Source organism: Rattus norvegicus, chromosome 8 (assembly GCF_021556685.1).
Source record: "Rattus norvegicus strain SHRSP/BbbUtx chromosome 8, alternate assembly SHRSP_T2T, whole genome shotgun sequence".
In the NCBI taxonomy this organism is placed as follows: Eukaryota; Metazoa; Chordata; class Mammalia; order Rodentia; family Muridae; genus Rattus; species Rattus norvegicus.
The window spans coordinates 84682066-84699814 of record NC_141541.1 but is presented as its reverse complement, the minus strand read 5'-3'; the positions used below and the strand labels follow the sequence as shown (position 1 = coordinate 84699814).

General features: G+C 38.0%; 1 protein-coding gene across 2 annotated transcripts in view; it reads left to right on the top strand.

Moving 5' to 3' along the window:
- Positions 1-10211, top strand: part of Hcrtr2 (hypocretin receptor 2) — a 116143-nt gene extending 105932 nt beyond the window's left edge. The window contains 4 exon segments of one of the 2 annotated variants that reach the window (NM_013074.2): positions 609-829; positions 3844-3965; positions 5848-6070; positions 8507-10211. In NM_013074.2, the coding sequence (NP_037206.1) occupies positions 609-829; positions 3844-3965; positions 5848-6070; positions 8507-8561 (621 nt within the window). In that variant the 3' untranslated portion in view covers positions 8562-10211. 2 annotated transcript variants of the gene reach the window in all.
- The last annotated feature ends 7538 nt before the right edge of the window (positions 10212-17749 follow it).

The window sequence follows — 17749 nt, the reverse complement described above, 5'->3', positions numbered from 1 at the left end:
AGAAAAACTCCTAGAAACCAATAGCTGGTTAGGTGTGGTCGTGTCTCCACGCGACAGCAGGTGGCAGTATCGGTGCATCAAATTTTCGCTTAAGCTTTTTCTTGTTATTTTTTCGGTGTGTGTTTGTGTGTGTGTGTGTGTGTGTGTGTGTGTGTGTGTGTGTGTGTGTGTGTGTGTGTGTGTGTGTGTGTGTGTGTGTGTGTGTGTTTGTGTGTGTCTGTTGTGTGTGGGGGGTATCCTGTTATCTAATGAGTGTTTAAATTTAGGTGACATCTGAATTTAGAATTTAAAACAAAATCTTATAATATAAATTTTCTTAGCATTCTTTTCTCCATACATCCCTTTTCTGTTTAATAAAGAAGGGTACGTATTTTTTTTTCACTTCAGACCTGGACAACAAAAGCTTGTTTTTAAGTTCCCCCACACACACCGATACCTATTTAGTGTTTGACTAAATGAGTCTAAAAACACACTCTGCCTAGCCAGTGCTCGGGAGAGACAGAAACTCCAAACTTCCCTAAAACTTCTGTTTCTTGATCTTTACTTGTGGTTACGTCTTCTATGTAGAACTTTGCAAAGTACCAAAGAGGGATTCCGTCTCCTTTCAGATTCCCGGAACCTCTTCTGTGGTTCAGAGAAAATGGAAGCAGCCGCAGCCGGTTTCTCAGCCCCGGGGGTCCGGACAGCAGAGCAAGGCCCGGATTAGCGCTGTCGCTGCTGAGATAAAGCAGATCCGAGCACGAAGGAAAACAGCCCGGATGCTCATGGTTGTACTTCTGGTCTTTGCAATTTGCTATCTACCAATCAGCATCCTCAATGTGCTAAAGAGGTAAAAACCCGTGCATTTATTTAAAATTGAAGCAGCTTGGCATTTTAATTAAGACCTCTTTTTCTTTCTAAACAGACAATCCCCCTCCCCTCCCTAGGTACTTTGTCTGGCCAATCAACTCAGTTGTTTGAGCTGATGGAGTTCTTTGAGCACTTAGGCAACACCAGCCTTCCAGCACAGTCAGGAAATGCACTCTTTCAGCCGATGAAGATTCTCAGTTAAATGGCAAATAAAACGGTTGTTTTCCTAACCTCATGTTCACTGCTAAAGCTCAGATGAGAAAATATTTTAATAAAAATGGTTTCGATAACTATTTAAGTGAATAAAAGTCCATTGCACCTCTGAATTATTTTGGAAGGGCATAAATAATTTTTCTAAAACTTTTTTCTCGAATATTTAAACAACCATATTTTTCCAGTGAGCACAGTGACAAAACTATGAAGTTCAAATGATTTTGACCAGTGACATGAGCAGCGGATGCTGAGATACAGGTCCAGTACAGTACATGAATGGCCAACTTCTTTGGGAAACATCAAAGCTGTTACACATACACACACTGGTCCCAAGGCAGCCTTAATTCTGTTTGTAAGAGGCTTCGAATTTAGCCTGAAACTGCTCAGCTCCCTTTTCCCAAAGTCAGAGTCAGTATCATATTCCTCACAGCTGGAGACCTGGGAGGCAGGTACGTTTGTCCAAAGTCAGACAAAAAGTGGTATAAACCAGCTACAAAGATCTCTTTCCTCTTTGGCCTTTGTTTTTTCGATTCTTTAAAGGCTTCCTCAGTGACAAAGTAGAAAATGAACGTTTGTTCAGAAAGATTGTAGCCTTGTATGTTTAAGGGTTTTGAAAATCCTATTCTTGAGATATGTGTCCATTCACAAAACATAATTTGCCCTCTGCTTCTGCCAAGGTTCCTTCTCATTTCCTTCCGCGTGGAAATCATACACAAATGTATTAAGTGCGTAGCTAGTTTTCCGCTATTAAGAACTCTATAAACCAGGCAGTCCCTTTAGCAGAAGGGGATCCAATGGCAGGCAACTCCCAGGGTGGGGCGGTGCCCAAGGAGGATTTCCTCTTCTCCTCAGAAAAGGTGAAGGGGTGGGGGGTGGGAGGGCTTGTAAAGGTGGGACTGGGGGAATGAGATGTCATCCAGACGAAGAAATAAATAAATTAATGAAAAAACGGCACCCTAAACATGAATTACTGAATAGATTCATCCCCCTCTTCCCTTACTCCCCTTCCCCCTCCTTTCTCCCTTCCTCCTCCCTGTGACTTTCCTTCCTTCTTTCCTTCTCCCCCACCCCAGTCCTCTTTTTCTCTCCCCTCTTTTCTTTACCAATCCAGATCAAATATTTTGAAAATGGTTTTAGCACTCTGTGGGATGCACATTTGAATTTCTTATATCTCTGCACTAACACCTCTCCCACTAGTTATTTCCAGATGCGCTCTTGTCAATAATACTCATTCTCAATTAAATAGCATCCTTTTCCAGGGTGGGAAAGAAATCTAAATATAATTTAAAACTTTTTTAAAGTTTTTGAGCAATCTGAGTGTTAAAACACACACACACACATTTTAAAATAATTTTGAAAATGTTTTTACTGAATACAGTTCTTTTAAAGACATGTATTTAAATTCAGTCTTGCCTTGCATATCAATCTTGCTCACACAATGTAAAGTCCTACCTTTTTTTCCTCTCTCTCTTGCCATGTAAGTAAGCTATTGCCTGTATTGCCTGGTTGATTAAAACTAACTTCCTAAAAGTAGCTTTTTAAAATGTATTTATTCCCTTTACAACCCAATATCAGCCCTTCCTCTCCTCCCAGTACCCCCTCAAGCAATTCCTTCCTATTCCACCCTCCCCTTTTGAGATGGTGAATCCCCCACTGAGTGACCCCTACACACACACACACACACACACACACACACACACACACACACACACTCACACTCACACACACACACACCAAGTGGCTACAGGTCTAGGCACATCCTCTCCCACTGAGGCCAGACAGGGCTGTCCATTTAGGGGGCGCAGGATTCACAGGCCTGCGGACAACAGGTTCAGAGACAGCCCCTGCTCCAGTTCTTGAGGGATCCTCATGAAGACCTAGCTGCTCCTTGGCTGCATATGTGCAGGGGGGTTCGGTCCAGCTCGTGCTCACTTTTTCTTGGTGATTCGGTCTCTGAGAGCCCCGGAGGGTCCAGGTTAGTTGACTCTGTTGGTCTTCCTTGGAGACCCTGTCCTCTTCTGGTCCCTCAATCCTTCTCCCAACTCTTCTGTAAGACTCCGAGCTTCATTTAATGTTGAAGTGTGAGTCTCTGCATCTCTTTCCATTGACTGCTGTGTGGAGTCTCTGAGAGGACAGTTACTCTAGGTTCCTATCTGCAAGCATAGCAGGATATCATTAATAGTGTTGTCCATGGGATCGGTCTCAATTTGGGGCAGTCCTTGGTTGGCTCTTCTCTCTGTCTCTGCTCTCTAACAACTTTGGACTGCTAACTAAAGTATGTGCAATGGGGCTGCAGCATGACTCAGTGGCGATAAGCACTGCCGCTCTTCCAGAGGCCCGCCATTCAATTCTCAGCATCCACTTGGAAGCTCACCACCACCTGTAACTCCTGTTAAAGGGGATCCAGCACCCTCTTTTTACCTCTGTGGGTACCAGGCATGTACACACGTGGTACCCACACATGTAGGCCTACCACCCATATGCTTAAAATAACAAACAAACAAATAAACACGCACATGGTAGAATACCAAAAGAAGATGAGTGTGAACTCAGGAACAAGATAAGAGACATTCAGCTTCTCTCCTCTTGACAAGAGATTTGCATTTCCCCTTTCTACTTTCTCTCTGAGCTGGGGGTTCTGATGGGTACAGGAAACAATTCTAAAAAGGCGGTGCTGTCAGTGCCTTTGTAGAGGACAGGGTCAGGCTATTTCTGGGGTTGGTACATGGGATTCAATTATTCAAGACTCTCCATTGTCTGTTCCTGTTTCACTTCCTACAGAGTGTTCGGGATGTTCACACACACCGAAGACAGAGAGACTGTCTACGCCTGGTTCACTTTTTCTCATTGGCTTGTGTATGCCAATAGTGCTGCAAACCCAATTATTTATAATTTTCTCAGTGGTAAGTGTTCAGTGCTTCTTTGTGGAGCCTCTACTCAAGGGCGGAGCTTCTAGAGCAGCTGCCCTGGAGCAGTTTAGGAGTCCTTACAGAACTTAGCTTCTGTTTGAGCTGTGATTGCCCCTGAGTAGATTCCTGTAGAATGTCCTCATTTTGAAAGTGAAGACATGATCGTCGGAGAAAATGATCTAATATTTTTCCTTGCAGTGCTTAGAATAAATTTTAAAGAGAAAAATGGTTATCTTGCATGCTTTATATCAAACTTAGGATTGAAAAACATACACATACACATGAAAATACTATGAGATAATGATATGGAGGAGGGCTATCCACTAGCGCTTGGAAAACTAACAAGCAGCCATATCAGAATTGTGCTGTGATTAGCCACATCTTCATATTGTTTTATTCCCAAAATGCTTAGGCATTTGTTTCTTATTTTCATTTTTTTTAAGTTTTTTTAACATTTGTTTTATGTGAGTACACTGTTGCTGTCTTCGGACACACCAGAAGAGGGCATCAGATTACATTACAGATGGTTGTGAGTCACCATGTGGTCGCTGGGAATTGAACTCAGGACCTCTGGAAGAGCAGCCAGTGCTCTTACTCACTGAGCCATCGCTCCAGTCCTTATTTTCATTTTTAACAATGCAATCATTATATATATTTTTAAATTTTTTATAGACTTAATAAACAGTGAGTGTCTTCTAATTTCATACTGTCCTTTTTTGGTTTGCTTGATTTGTTTAAGTCCTTAGAACAGCCAGATGGGGACATATTTTTCTGGCAAGATACCTAGCTACAAATAGAAGGTTCTAATATAGTTCTCAAAAATCTAAAAACACAAAAAGATTTCAAATGTTTCTACCATGAATACATAGCAAACATTTACACCTATTTAATTCCATTCAAGCCTTAAAAATCGTGCGCGTTTACTGAAATATCCCATGGCACTCTAGAAATATACTTTCTATAATATTATGTGTTGAAAAATATAATTGCTAAAAGAAAATCACAACCAATTTTTTTTTCTGAAAAGAGATCTGGTCACTTTTGAAATAATCATTGCACACTGAGTCGTGCTTTGTCTGACCTTGCACTGAGTAGGTGAGACCCAGAAAGAAATGGGGAGACAAGTGTTTGAAGTAGAAGGCACAGAGCAAGGCAGAGTACTGGTATGAGGTCAAGAGGACTTAGGGAAGCCACTGACAACTGCCTGGTGTGTCCCTGCTATTGTCCTAGGCCTGTGAACAAAGGCCTTAGCAGCCTAGTGCACAGAGTGACCTAGACACAAAGAGAAGGAAGAAGTTTCCCATAATGCCCTTCACTCTCTAATAAAGGTGATGGTTTCACTTCTTAACTGCCTAAAATCTCATTCATAGTTTAAAGATAACTACCTCCTCAGATTTCTCCAGTTTCTTTCTTTTCTTATTTTGCTACACTTGGATTATGAAAGGGATATTTTCATAAATATTTCAGTGTATTTTTTTTCTTGTTTCGTTGAACTCTTATGCCAACGTCCTTAGAACATAATGTATCTCTGTGTTCTTGCTTATACACAGAGTAGATTTCATTGCTTCCGAAGCAATTGAAAGTCTAGGCAAACTTTTCCTAAGAGCCGCTTGGTATTATTACAGGGTTAAAAACTAAAGAGAAACAAGGCAGGGGCAGGGATGGGGGTTGACGTTAAAGAAAGAAAACAAATCCAAGTATTACAAATGAAAACACTTCGTCGTTTAATTTCCCTTTTCTATTTCCTTTATTGATACAAAATGCTCCACCTCACTGTTAGCTTGGCTCAAGGGAACGACTCATTTGTACCCTGCACACTAGGTGTTGAGCTGTTTATGCAAAATTCACTTTCCTTTCATTCTTTCTGATCTGCCAGGAAAATTTCGAGAGGAATTTAAAGCTGCCTTTTCTTGCTGTCTTGGAGTTCATCGTCGTCAAGGAGATCGCCTCGCCAGGGGACGCACAAGTACAGAGAGCAGGAAGTCCCTGACTACTCAGATCAGCAACTTTGATAATGTATCAAAACTCTCAGAGCACGTGGCGCTCACCAGCATAAGCACACTCCCAGCAGCCAACGGGGCAGGACCGCTTCAAAACTGGTAGAATATTTATTGCTATGATGAGGATACCCGACTCAAACTATTCTTTTATACGAACTCTGTGAACGGAAGTTTTAGTATCCAATCGATCTAAACCTAAAATTACTTGTCAATCCTTTTTTTTTTTTTTAATAGACCACTCTTCGGAAATAAAAAGCAAATTTGAAATATTTCCTGAACCATTTACTGGAAGGAATATGTTATAAGTTTAAATTCACCTGAATTTATTTCAAGCTACTTTTTCTTAACTATGTGAACTAAAGTTTGTGGCAATTAAGAGTTTGAACATTTCTATTTCTTCCTATAACCCCCTGTTATGTTAATTTAACAATTCAAATTGATTACTTAAAAAAAACACCCAAAATTAATCGTTTTCTTTTGGCATATAAAGGAAGTAACAATTACTAACTCTTAGTTAACAACAAGCATAACTAATTGACTTAGTTTTAAAAAAAATCACAAAAACTATCATTATAATGTGCTACCTGGGAGAATACTGATTAATAGAAAAGCATATAATTTGTATATATTCAAAGTATACCTTTCCAAATCACATAAAATAATTACGATTCAGCTTAATTTGCCACTGATTTTATTTTCCATTTACTAAATGTTCTCAGGTTTATGACCTTATAATATCTAATAGTGTGTGTGTGTGTGTGTGTGTGTGTGTGTGGGTGTGTGTGTGTGTGTGTGTAATACGGAATCAAAATGACTGTATTAAAGTAAAAAAATTTGCAGCAACTACTAATACACAATCATTTTCATCTCTAGGGAAGGATTTAAGATTTAAATTAAGAGATAAAAATCAGATTATTCTTCTAATTAGAGACAATGAGTTAGTCAGCCTTGCTGGATTAAGAATGTGACAGTGTGCCAGGAAGTGACGCAAAGAGGCTTCAGACGGGGTTCAAGAAGGGCTTTAGTCTAGGTCTGGAACAGGGCTTAAAGGGCTGAGCATTTCCCTAGCAGCTTACACTGGGCTGGGATTCAGTTATCATCAATGAAAACAAACAAGATCAAACAAATGAACCAAGGCTTATTGTAGTCTAGTGAGAGAGGAAGGCTGAAAATTCCCAGGCATGGCAAAGAAGTCACACAACCAAAGACAGTGGTCCCCACCACAAAACTGGCAGGACTGTTACGACGCACCCCACTCCCATTTAATTAGACTACACTCTCTGTGTTACTAATTTTAGCATGCCTGAGGCTGAGAGACAGGAAACTAGGAAAGTGGAAGGCTCACTACTAACTCATACACAAATGGAAACTCTAGAGTGTATTTTGTATAAGCTTAAATCATAGGATTGAAATTATTATTTCAAATTCATTCTCTGTAAAAAATTCTTCTTATGTAAGTATCTACTTCTACATTAAGAATTTGAAAGTGTGCAAATCCAGTTGTCCATAGTAGAGTAGTAATAGTAGGTAGGCACACTGATTATAAAGAAACAGAATATTTTTAATATTTGAGAGAGATTTTATTTAAAAATACTTATATTGTTATTTTGCCTTTTCCCTAACTCTTTATTCTCAGAGAAAAATAACACAACCAAACTATCCATACTTTCTTTTCAAGAGTTTAGGATTTTGTTACCATGTGCCTTTTGGTATTCTAAGCCAGGACTACTCTCTTATATGAGGTTTATCAAAATTATATGGCCGAATATCATGATGTTCCATATCTATGAACACAATCACTTTCAACGTCTCCTTTCTCCCTTTTGAGAACTTTGTCTACCATGTCCTTCATGCCAGAAGAGCTGTAATTTTCTGATCGTGATGATAGCACTTTAAGATTTGGAGTTATCTTCAAATCTTCTTGGTAATAAGCCTTAATAGCCTTGCAGCTCAGTAAGCATGATATAATGATTTTTTCCCCAATAGAATAGAGTTCATTAACTCTAAGCTGTGAGATAGTATTAGATCCCAAGATCATAGTTCATGTTGTATAAACAAGAGGAGAGGCCTTAAGAGGGAAAGGGTGGACAGAGAGAGAGAGAGATGTGAAAGGAGAGGAGAGGGTTGGGGAAAAGGAGAGGAGAGAAGAGAGAGCAAGAGCGACAGAGAGTGAGAGAGCGAGAGCAAGAGCGAGAGAACGAGAGAGAGAGAGAGAGAGAGAGAGAGAGAGAGAGAGAGAGAGAAGAGGTGGTATTGATATGGCCTATCAGAAGTCAGAATTTCCGTGTTCTAAATTAGTGATTCTCAGTGCAGTGTGGTCTCTGCAACCAGCAACATCTGCGATTTGCAAATATTAATATTAAACATGTACCCCAAACTTACTGAACCTGAATCCTTTGGGTACCCAGGAATGTAGGCACTTACAAATCCTATGGGTGATTACAAAGCACTTTAGCATTGAGAACCACTACTCTAAATGGTGTCTCCTGGCCTCAAGTTATTAGCCCATGTGAAATAAAGTTTTTTACTGCACAGGTATCTACAACAGGGAGTGCCATCTTCACTCCTGTCCACCTGGCTGGAGGTCTGAGGGAAGAGACCTGAGCATCCTTATGGAATCTCACCCATGTCTTCTCAAAGAGATAATGGTTTACAAAAAAATTGCCACTGTGTTCTTAGTGTGATGTTAAAGAAGATGGACTTTAAGGCACTTATGCGCTTTATGCGTAACCCGGATGACTTGAGGTTTTATTTACTGAAGTTTCTGTTTCGTGGAAGCCATTCATGTTCAAGAATAATTATTGCCTGGAAGAAAACTGATAAGTAAAACACATACATAAATGATGAACTGGGGATAGAACCATGAACCCTGTGTGTACTTCTCAGCATTAGGGCCCATGAATCTGGAGAGATTTGGATTAATGTGGTGACCTTCATAGTACAAATGATTAGAAAATAAAACAGGAGGCCCCAAATCATATCAATGTTGTTGGGGTGCTTAACTACTTCATTATGTACTAATGACACAAATTAGAAGACGTCATAGGAAGGTTTTGCTTTGGAACTGAGCTATACTGAACATTGGACATTGACCGACCTTTATTTCCTTTGTATTTCAAGCCTTCAATGTGAGATGTCAACGTCATTAGTTTTGTCACTAATAAGATGGTGTAATAATTTTACCAAATATATTTGAGATGAATGATTTATGGATTTTTATAATGTCATGAAAACCGTAATATTTTGAGTTCATTCCTTTGGGGTTAAATATTAACCCAAGTTTATGAGAGGGGGAAAAAAACATGATTTCTAAATTTTCCACAATGTGGAATAATTAAGCTGTTATAAACTATTGATAAGTTCAGTGTAAAAATGTTAGGCACAGTACTACCCCGGTTCACCCCAGTGTACATTAATTCAGGAAGAATAATTAACTATGTTTATAAGTGACAATCTGAATGTGTCTAGAGTTGTTACTAATCATAATTGAAATGAGGGCTATTAGTACTTTGATACATTGTAACAATATCAGGCTTGCATTAGCTGTGAATTGTAACAGGAATTAACTGCATTTCAAGAAACATGGCTAGTCCTTACAATTGGAAACCTTTCAGTGGGACTTAACTTTCAACAGCTCTCACTCTTCTACATCCTGTCATAGGCAAAAGCGTAAATTCCATTAGATTATTTTCAAATAGTTTCCACATTGCTTGAGGCAAACTAATGGGAATTTTAGGATCATTATATAAGTAGGAGAGTATTCATTTAACATCCTCTCCATCATTTTATGCACAGAAGAAAACAACATAAACCTGAAAATCACTGTTAGTTCTCGAAGTTCAAAGGGAATGCTTTTCTACGCTCTTCTGCTATTGAAAAGGGGGACAGAAGACTCCCCCAACTTGCCACGTATTTCTATTCTTTTAAATTTTCTTTATAGACTTTGGAGTTAGAAAAATCTGGGTTTTTCATGAAATATGTTTTTATTATTGTATCCATGTATGTATGTATCAGCATGCCAGTTGTTCAATAGTTATTTACTTAAAATAATTATATCTTTATGCTTGATTGTACTGTGTCTTCATGAAGATCTTTTTCATATAAAAATGTGATTATATGTCTCCCAATGTGAAGGTTAAATTATGTAATTTTTAGGTAAAATAATCGCATCCATGTTGTCTTGTTGTACCATGTGAAAAATTATGTTGTCGTTCAATACATAAATTGGATATTTGCTCATAATTATTGTCAAATCTTTGCAGTTAAGGATTGAATTAACCCTGGTGCAGTACTTGATGACCAAAATATTTTTCCAATAAGTTTATATAACCAGGGATAATTATGATATAAAAGATTTTTAATATTATTTCTAAGAGGAGGTACTACAATAAAGGTTAATATTAAACACACAAATATTTCATAGAAGTTATATAAAACCACACATTTATAGAAGTAAAAAATCAAAGCTTTTGTCTGAGTCAGAATTTTCCTCTGCTTGTGACTTAGAATAATAACCCCATTAGTTTTCAAATGATTATTATAGTCTGCAAACGCATGAGTTAGCTTTCTCTAAAATATTAAACTTTTAAACTATACTGTTAATTGACTCTTTTTTTTTTAATGTGAAAACAATCCAGCGTCTAGATTTGGCAGATCCACAATTGACTCTTTTTTTACCCAGCTTTTTCTCAAGGACTTCAGAATCTAGTAAAAAATGATTTAAATTCTTAAAATCCATTCCTATTCAGAACATTTAATTTTATTTACAAGGGTAAGCATCTGATTGATAAGGAGTTATAATCAAAGATTATTTGACTTCCCTAGAGGAAAAAAGCCATTTTGCAATGAAGTTCAAAGAGGAGGTTCTCCGTGATGAGAATGTTGAGGGAGCAAAACACAGTCACATGTTAGACACCTACCTTCCATTCCAGCCAATGCAAATGCACCGGGAGTGTAACAGAGGAGAACTTGTGAGACAGCCTCTGGTTCTGTACTCTTCATCTGATTCTGCTTGTTCACCTGTTCCACTTTTCTCTAAGTTCACCTTTGTCCTGCTCTCCAAAGCACCAGGACCACACACCAGCCTAGTACTATCCAACTCTATTAGGTTCTCCTTGTCTCCTGAAGAGAGCAAGTTACACATTCCAGAGCAAATGAATCTAGGCTCAAGAAAAAAGAGAAAGGAAGAGGAAGAAACACTTTGCAGTTTATTCCCAAGAAATAAACTTGGAACTGCTAGTATGTCCATGATAGGACCAATAGACCTCTGTACACATGTCCAGGAAAGACATAGCAGTGTCTTCTGTTCATTCTATTTTTAGATATTCGAGGAATCTTCATACAAATCTCTACACCAGTGGCACCAGTTTACATTCATATCAGAAGATAGAGTTACTGTTTTCCTATATCCTTACTAAGATTTGTTGTTTGTTTCCTTGGTGACAAAAATTCTTAGTGGGTAAGATAAGATATCAAAGTAGTTTTCATCTGCATTTCCCTCATGGCCAATGATACAAACACCTTTTCACAGGTTTATTGGTTATTTGTGTTTCTTCTTTTGAGAACCAGAGGATCTGTTTTGCTAGTGTTTAATTATTGCTGATAAATGTGAGTGTCTGTGTGTACATATATATGTATATGATGACATCGTATTTATGTACATATATATGTTAATTCCATCAAATGTATAATTAAGACAATTTTCTCCCATTCTATCTCTTATTTTTGTGGTTGTTTCCTTTGTTGTCAGAAGATTTGAATTCCATGTAGTCCTATTTATTTGTTTTAAGAACTCTTTGTTCATGCTTATAGCATGAAATGTTTGCCCTCTTTTGCTCTAGAAATTTGAGAGTTTGAGGACTTGGCTAAGCTGTTTCACCTATTATAAAATGTTTTTCAGAATTTGATATATGGAAATAATTTCCATATAAATATCCACTGTGACAGCAGCATTTATTGAAGAAGTTGTCTTTTTTTCAGTATCCTTTTGACACCTTTGCCAAAAATTAGTCAATTAGTCAAAGTTGTACTGAATTATGTGTGTGTCCCATTTTTCATTGGTCTGAAGGTCTGTTTTTGTGCAAGCAACTGGTTTTCACCATCACTACAGTATAATTTGAGATAAATATATATATATATATGTTTATATGTGTGTGTATATATATATACATAATGTGTGTGTGTGTATGTGAGTTCCAACATTGTTTTGTATTTTTGAAGCGTTTCATCTATATAAACTTGAGGATATTTTTATAATTCTATGAAGAATGTCAGTGGAGATTACATTGGATCTGTTGATTATTTCTGTATTATGGAAAATTTCGTGATAGTCTACCTATCCGTGAACATCATCAAAGGTGCTTCAGGCATATAGTGTTCTATTCAAGTACTTTACTCAGCTCTGTAATAAGTTCATTTTAGTCATCTTTCATTGCTAGGTCTTGTAGTCGAACTTTGACTACTTTGTAGGCTCCTTTTTCTTTCAACTTCTCCAACCTCCCTACCCCCAACACCAGATTAAAAAAAGAAAAAAGGATATACAGGAGAGAAAGAGAAAGACATCCCAGAATAAAATCAGGAGTCAGAAAGGGGAAAATGATGTCATCACACTACTTCCTGCTGATTAGGGGCATCAAGTTCTTTGGGGCAAGTTTGATCTTCACCATCAGGATATCTGATTTCTTCATCTCATCTCTTTGTACACAACTCTTTGACAAGCTGCAACCAACAGCAATCAACAGCAACCTTCAAACAAACAACCACAACCCACTCTCTCAGGGCTCTAGCATTTATACACCCTCTGAAGAGTCCCCAGAATTCCAAATGTCACACATGCACAGCTGTCAGAATCACACCTCTGTTAGAGCCCTAGGCAAATCACAGTCAGTTGCTATGGGAAATCTGAGGCAGCCCATCTTCCATGTCTGGAATTAAAAAGAAAAGAGATTCTTAGAGTATTTGTTTTTAAAGAAACTAAAATTCTCACTACAAGGTTTATTCCTGGATGCCTTGCTTGTATATTTGTTTATTTATTCATATATTGATTTAATTTATTTCTGTACATAAGTTCTAGGGACCACATATATGCCATTGTCCTTGATAATCAGATACATTTTTGATTGTCTGATTTGGAAAGGTTTGCTTGTCTGCTGTTATTATTGATTTTTAGTATTTATTTATTAATTAATTATTAATTTATTTAGTATTTATTTATTATTAATTTTTATTAATCCTCTTGCTGAAAATGCATTATTGATTTGTAGAAAAGTTACTGATTATTATTTAATGATTTCTTATTCTACTTAGATGAAAGCGGTTATCAAATATCAGAGATGTGGTAGCATCTTTTAAGGAAATGATCATGTCATTTGCCAAGGTCATTTAAAATTTCCTTTCCTCTTTACATCCCTTTTTATTTATGCCTTTTATTATGTAGATAAGATTTGGGTCACCTTATGAAATTAGAGTGGAGAGTGTGTAGAAAGAATACACAGTATTCCTCATTTAGTGTAATATTGGCTGTGGGTCCCTCATAAGTAATATGTAATCTTTACATTTATATTTCCATATACATATCCATTGTCACAGCAGCATTTGTTGAAGAAGCTTTTTTTTCAGTGTACTTTTGACACCTGCAGTGCATTTTAACAATACTTAATTTCTTTAGAACTTTTATCATAAAGGCACATTACATTTCATCAAAGGTCTTCCTGTATTCATCGAGATGGCTATGTGATTTCTGCACTTTATTCTAATTATATGCTGTACTACATTGTCCCATTGATATATGTTAAACCAACCTTGCATCTCTGGGATGAACCCAACATGTTGGTGAAGTGCAATCATAACGTGTACTTGAGTTCAATTTCCAGGTATTTTATTCTGAAGCTCTTCATCTGTGTTTATCAGGGACATTGGTTATATAGGTTTTGTTTTTTTGTTGTGCCCTCATCAATCTTTGGTTTGGTAACAACACTGACTTTGAACAGTTAGTTTAAAAGGGTTCCTTCTCTTTCTATTTTGTGAAATGGTTATTTTGTACATATTCCTTCATTTTAATTTATTTGTTTGTGAAATTCATTTGTGAGCACTGAATTTCCACCATTTCCTTCCTTTCCAGTCTTTAAATTCATGACCTCTTCTTCAATTATTATTGTCACATTTGTGTGTATGTAAATTTATAACTAAAACATGCTGAGTTCACTCAGTGTTGCTCACACATATATGTGTTTGGGCCGACCATTTGGGATTACATCAGGTGACCCATCCCTTGTAAAGGTTAGCTCCTGTGGAACAGGTTTAAGAAGCATTACTTTTCTTCTTTTCTGAAGGTAAACAGTGACTTCATCGGGTCTTGCCATTCCCTTTATGTTGTGACATTTGATTATCTGTCCAGTGGGAATGCCCTGCCTGTTGTGAACCTATTTGAGCTGTTAACATCTTCTTGATTTAATTTCAGGAGGGCAGATGTGTTTAGAGATTTATCCATTCCTTACTGATTTTTGTTTTTTTTTAAAGAGATATAAGTAAGTTTGAAAGATATTTCTTCTCGAATGAATCTTGGCATTTTACTAGAGCCTGTTAGAGCAATTCTCTTCATTTTTAATCTTTTCTATTTTGGTCCCTTCTCTTATCTTGTAATTAGTATGCCTAGGGGTTTGTCAAATTCATTTATCTCTTCAGATAATTAACTCCTGGACAAATTCTGTGCATTATTCATTTGATTTCCATTTCATTAAAACTTCCTCCCAGTCTTTAACAGTTCTTGCTCTCTGTTGTATTTGCAGTAAGCTTGTTTCTGTTTTCTGGGACCTTGTGGCACATCATTAGAATATCTCTTTCATGTCTTTCTGACTTTTTAATGGCAGTACTTAACAGTTGGCAACTTTCCTCTTAAAACTGTATAAGCCAAATCCCAGACACCTGAGAAAGTTATACCATTATTTTCTATGCGTTTAGGGTTTTTAGAATGTCCTCCCTGGCCCTTCAACTATGGCCCACAGTTCTTTCTAAAGTATATTGCTTGATTTCCAGTCACTTGTATTGCTTCTGTATATATTCACTATTTTTCTCACTGCTGTGTTGATACAAAGCAACATAAAAGAAAATGTTATATTTTAACTTGTGGTTGAAGAAGATCCAGTCACTGATGGCTGGGATGAATTACTACAGTGTTATCGGCAGACCCCGAGCAGAGAGGGAAAAGTTGGTGCTCAGGTTCCTTTTTCTTTTTCAGAAGTTTTTAATTGTTTTGTGTGCATACATATAAATATATACCATACATGTGGTTTTCTATGGGAGAGGGGCACTAGATCTCCTGGAGCTTGTTAAATGTAATTATGAGCCACCTGATATGGAGGTATAACTCTGGTATCTGGGAGACTAAGAAGCACTCCCCACCCAAGTGGTTAAGAGCACTAATCAGTTCTTTTTTAATTTTTATTTTTCTCGGCTATTTTATGTATTGGCACTTTAAATGTTATACCCTTTCCCTGTCTCATATATCACCTGGCTCTCCCCAAGCATCTATGAGGATGCTCCCACTCCCACTCACCCACTCCATCCTCAACGCCCTGGCATTACCCTACACTGGGGATAAAAGCCTTCACAAGGCCAAGGGCTTTTCTTCCTACTGATGCTGAACAATGCAATCTTCTGCTACATATGTGGCTAGAGTCATGGGTCCCTCCATGTGTACTCATTGGTTGGTGGTTTAGTTCCTGGAAGTTCTGGTGGGACCTGGTTGGTTGATATTGTTCTTCCTATGGGGTTGCAAACACCTTCAACTCCTTCAGTCTTTTCTCTAACTCCTCCACTGGGGTCCCCTTGTTCAGTCCAATGGTTAGCTGCAACCATCCTCATCTGTATCAGTAGGGCTCTGGCAAAGCCTCTCAGGAGACACCCATATCTGGCTCCTGTCAGCAAGCACTTCTTAGCATCAGCAATAGTGATTGGGTTTGGTGGCTTCATATGGGATGGAACTCCAGGTGGGGCAGTCTCTGGATGATATTTTCTTCAGTCCCTGCTTCACTCTTAGTCCCTGTATTTCCTCCTGTAAGTATTTTGTTCTCCCTTCTAAAAAGTAATGGAGCATCCTCATTTTGGTCTTCCTTCTTCTTGAGCTTCATATGATCTGTGACTTTTTTCTTAGCTGTTCCAAGAGTTTGAACTAATATCCACTTATCAGTAAGTGCATGCCATGTGTGTTCTTTTGTGACTGGGTTACCTCACTCAAGATGATATTTTCTTTTTTTTTTTTTTTTTTTTTTTTTGAGCTGGGGACCGAACCCAGGGCCTTGCGCTTGCTAGGCAAGCGCTCTATCACTGAGCTAAATCCCCAACCCTAAGATGATATTTTCTAATTCCCTCCATTTGCCTAAGAATTTCATGTAGTCATTGCTTTTAATAGCTGAGTAGTACTCCATTGTGTAGATGTACCACATTTTCTGCATCCATTTCTCTGTTGAAAGAGATCTGGGTTCTTTCCAGCTTCAAGCTATTATAAATAAGGCTGCTATGAACATAGTGGAGCATGTGTCCTTTTTATATGTTAGAGCATCATTTGGGTATATGCACAGGAGTGGTATGGCTGGGACCTCAGGTAGTACTATGTCCAATTTTCAGAGGAATTGATTTCCAGAGTAGTTGTACCAGCTTGAAATCCCACTAACAACGGAGAAGTGTTCCTCTTTCTCCAGATCTTCACCAACATCTACTGTCACTTGATTTCTTGATCTTAGCCATTCTGACTGGTGTGAGGTGGAATCTCAGGGTTGTTTTGATTTACATTTCCCTGATGACTAAGGATGTTAAACATTTCTTTAGGTGCTTCTCAGCAATTCAGTATGCAAATTTTTTGCTTAGCTCTGTACCCCATTTTTTAAATGTAAAAAATTTAATTTTTTATTGGACATATTTATTTATTTACATTTCAAATATTATTGCCTTTCCTGGTTTCCTGTCCATAAGCCCCCTATCTCCTCCCTTCCTCTCTCCCATAAAGGTGATTTCCCCACCAATCCATTCCCCCTTACTACCACCACCCCGACATTCCCTTGCACTGAGGGTCCAATCTTGGCAGGACCAAGGGCTTCTCCTTACACTGGTATCCAAGAAGGCCAACCTCTGCTACATTTGCAGTTGAAGCCATGGGTCAGTCCATGTATAGTCTTTGAGTAGTGGTTTAGTCCCTGGAAGCTCTGGTTGTGTACCCCATTTTTTGAATAGGGCTATTTGGCTCTCTGGAGTCTAACTTCTTGAGTTCTTTGTATATATTAGATATTAGCCCTCTATTGGAGGTAGGATTGGAAAAGACCTTTTCCCAATGTTGTTGTTTGCCATTTTTGTCCCATTGACAGTGTCTTTGTCCTTACAGAAGCTTTGCAATTTGCCATTGACATTCTGTTCAGGAAATATTCCCTGTGCCTATGTTTTCAAGGCTTCCCCACTTTCTCTTCTATTAGTTTCAGTGTATCTGGTTTTATGTGGAGGTCTTTGATCCACTTGAACTTCAACTTTGGACAAGGAGATAAAAATGGGTCAATTTGCATTCTTCTACATGCTGACCTCCAGTTGAACCAGCACCATTTGTTGAAGATGCTCTCTTTTTTTCCATTGGAGAGTTTGAGCTCCTTTGTCAAAGATCAAGATACCATAAATGTGTGTATTCATTTCTGGGTCTTCAATTCTATTCCATTGATCTACCTGCCTGACTCTATAACAATACTATGCAATTTTTATGACTATTTCTCTGTAACACAGCTTGAGGTCAGGAATGGT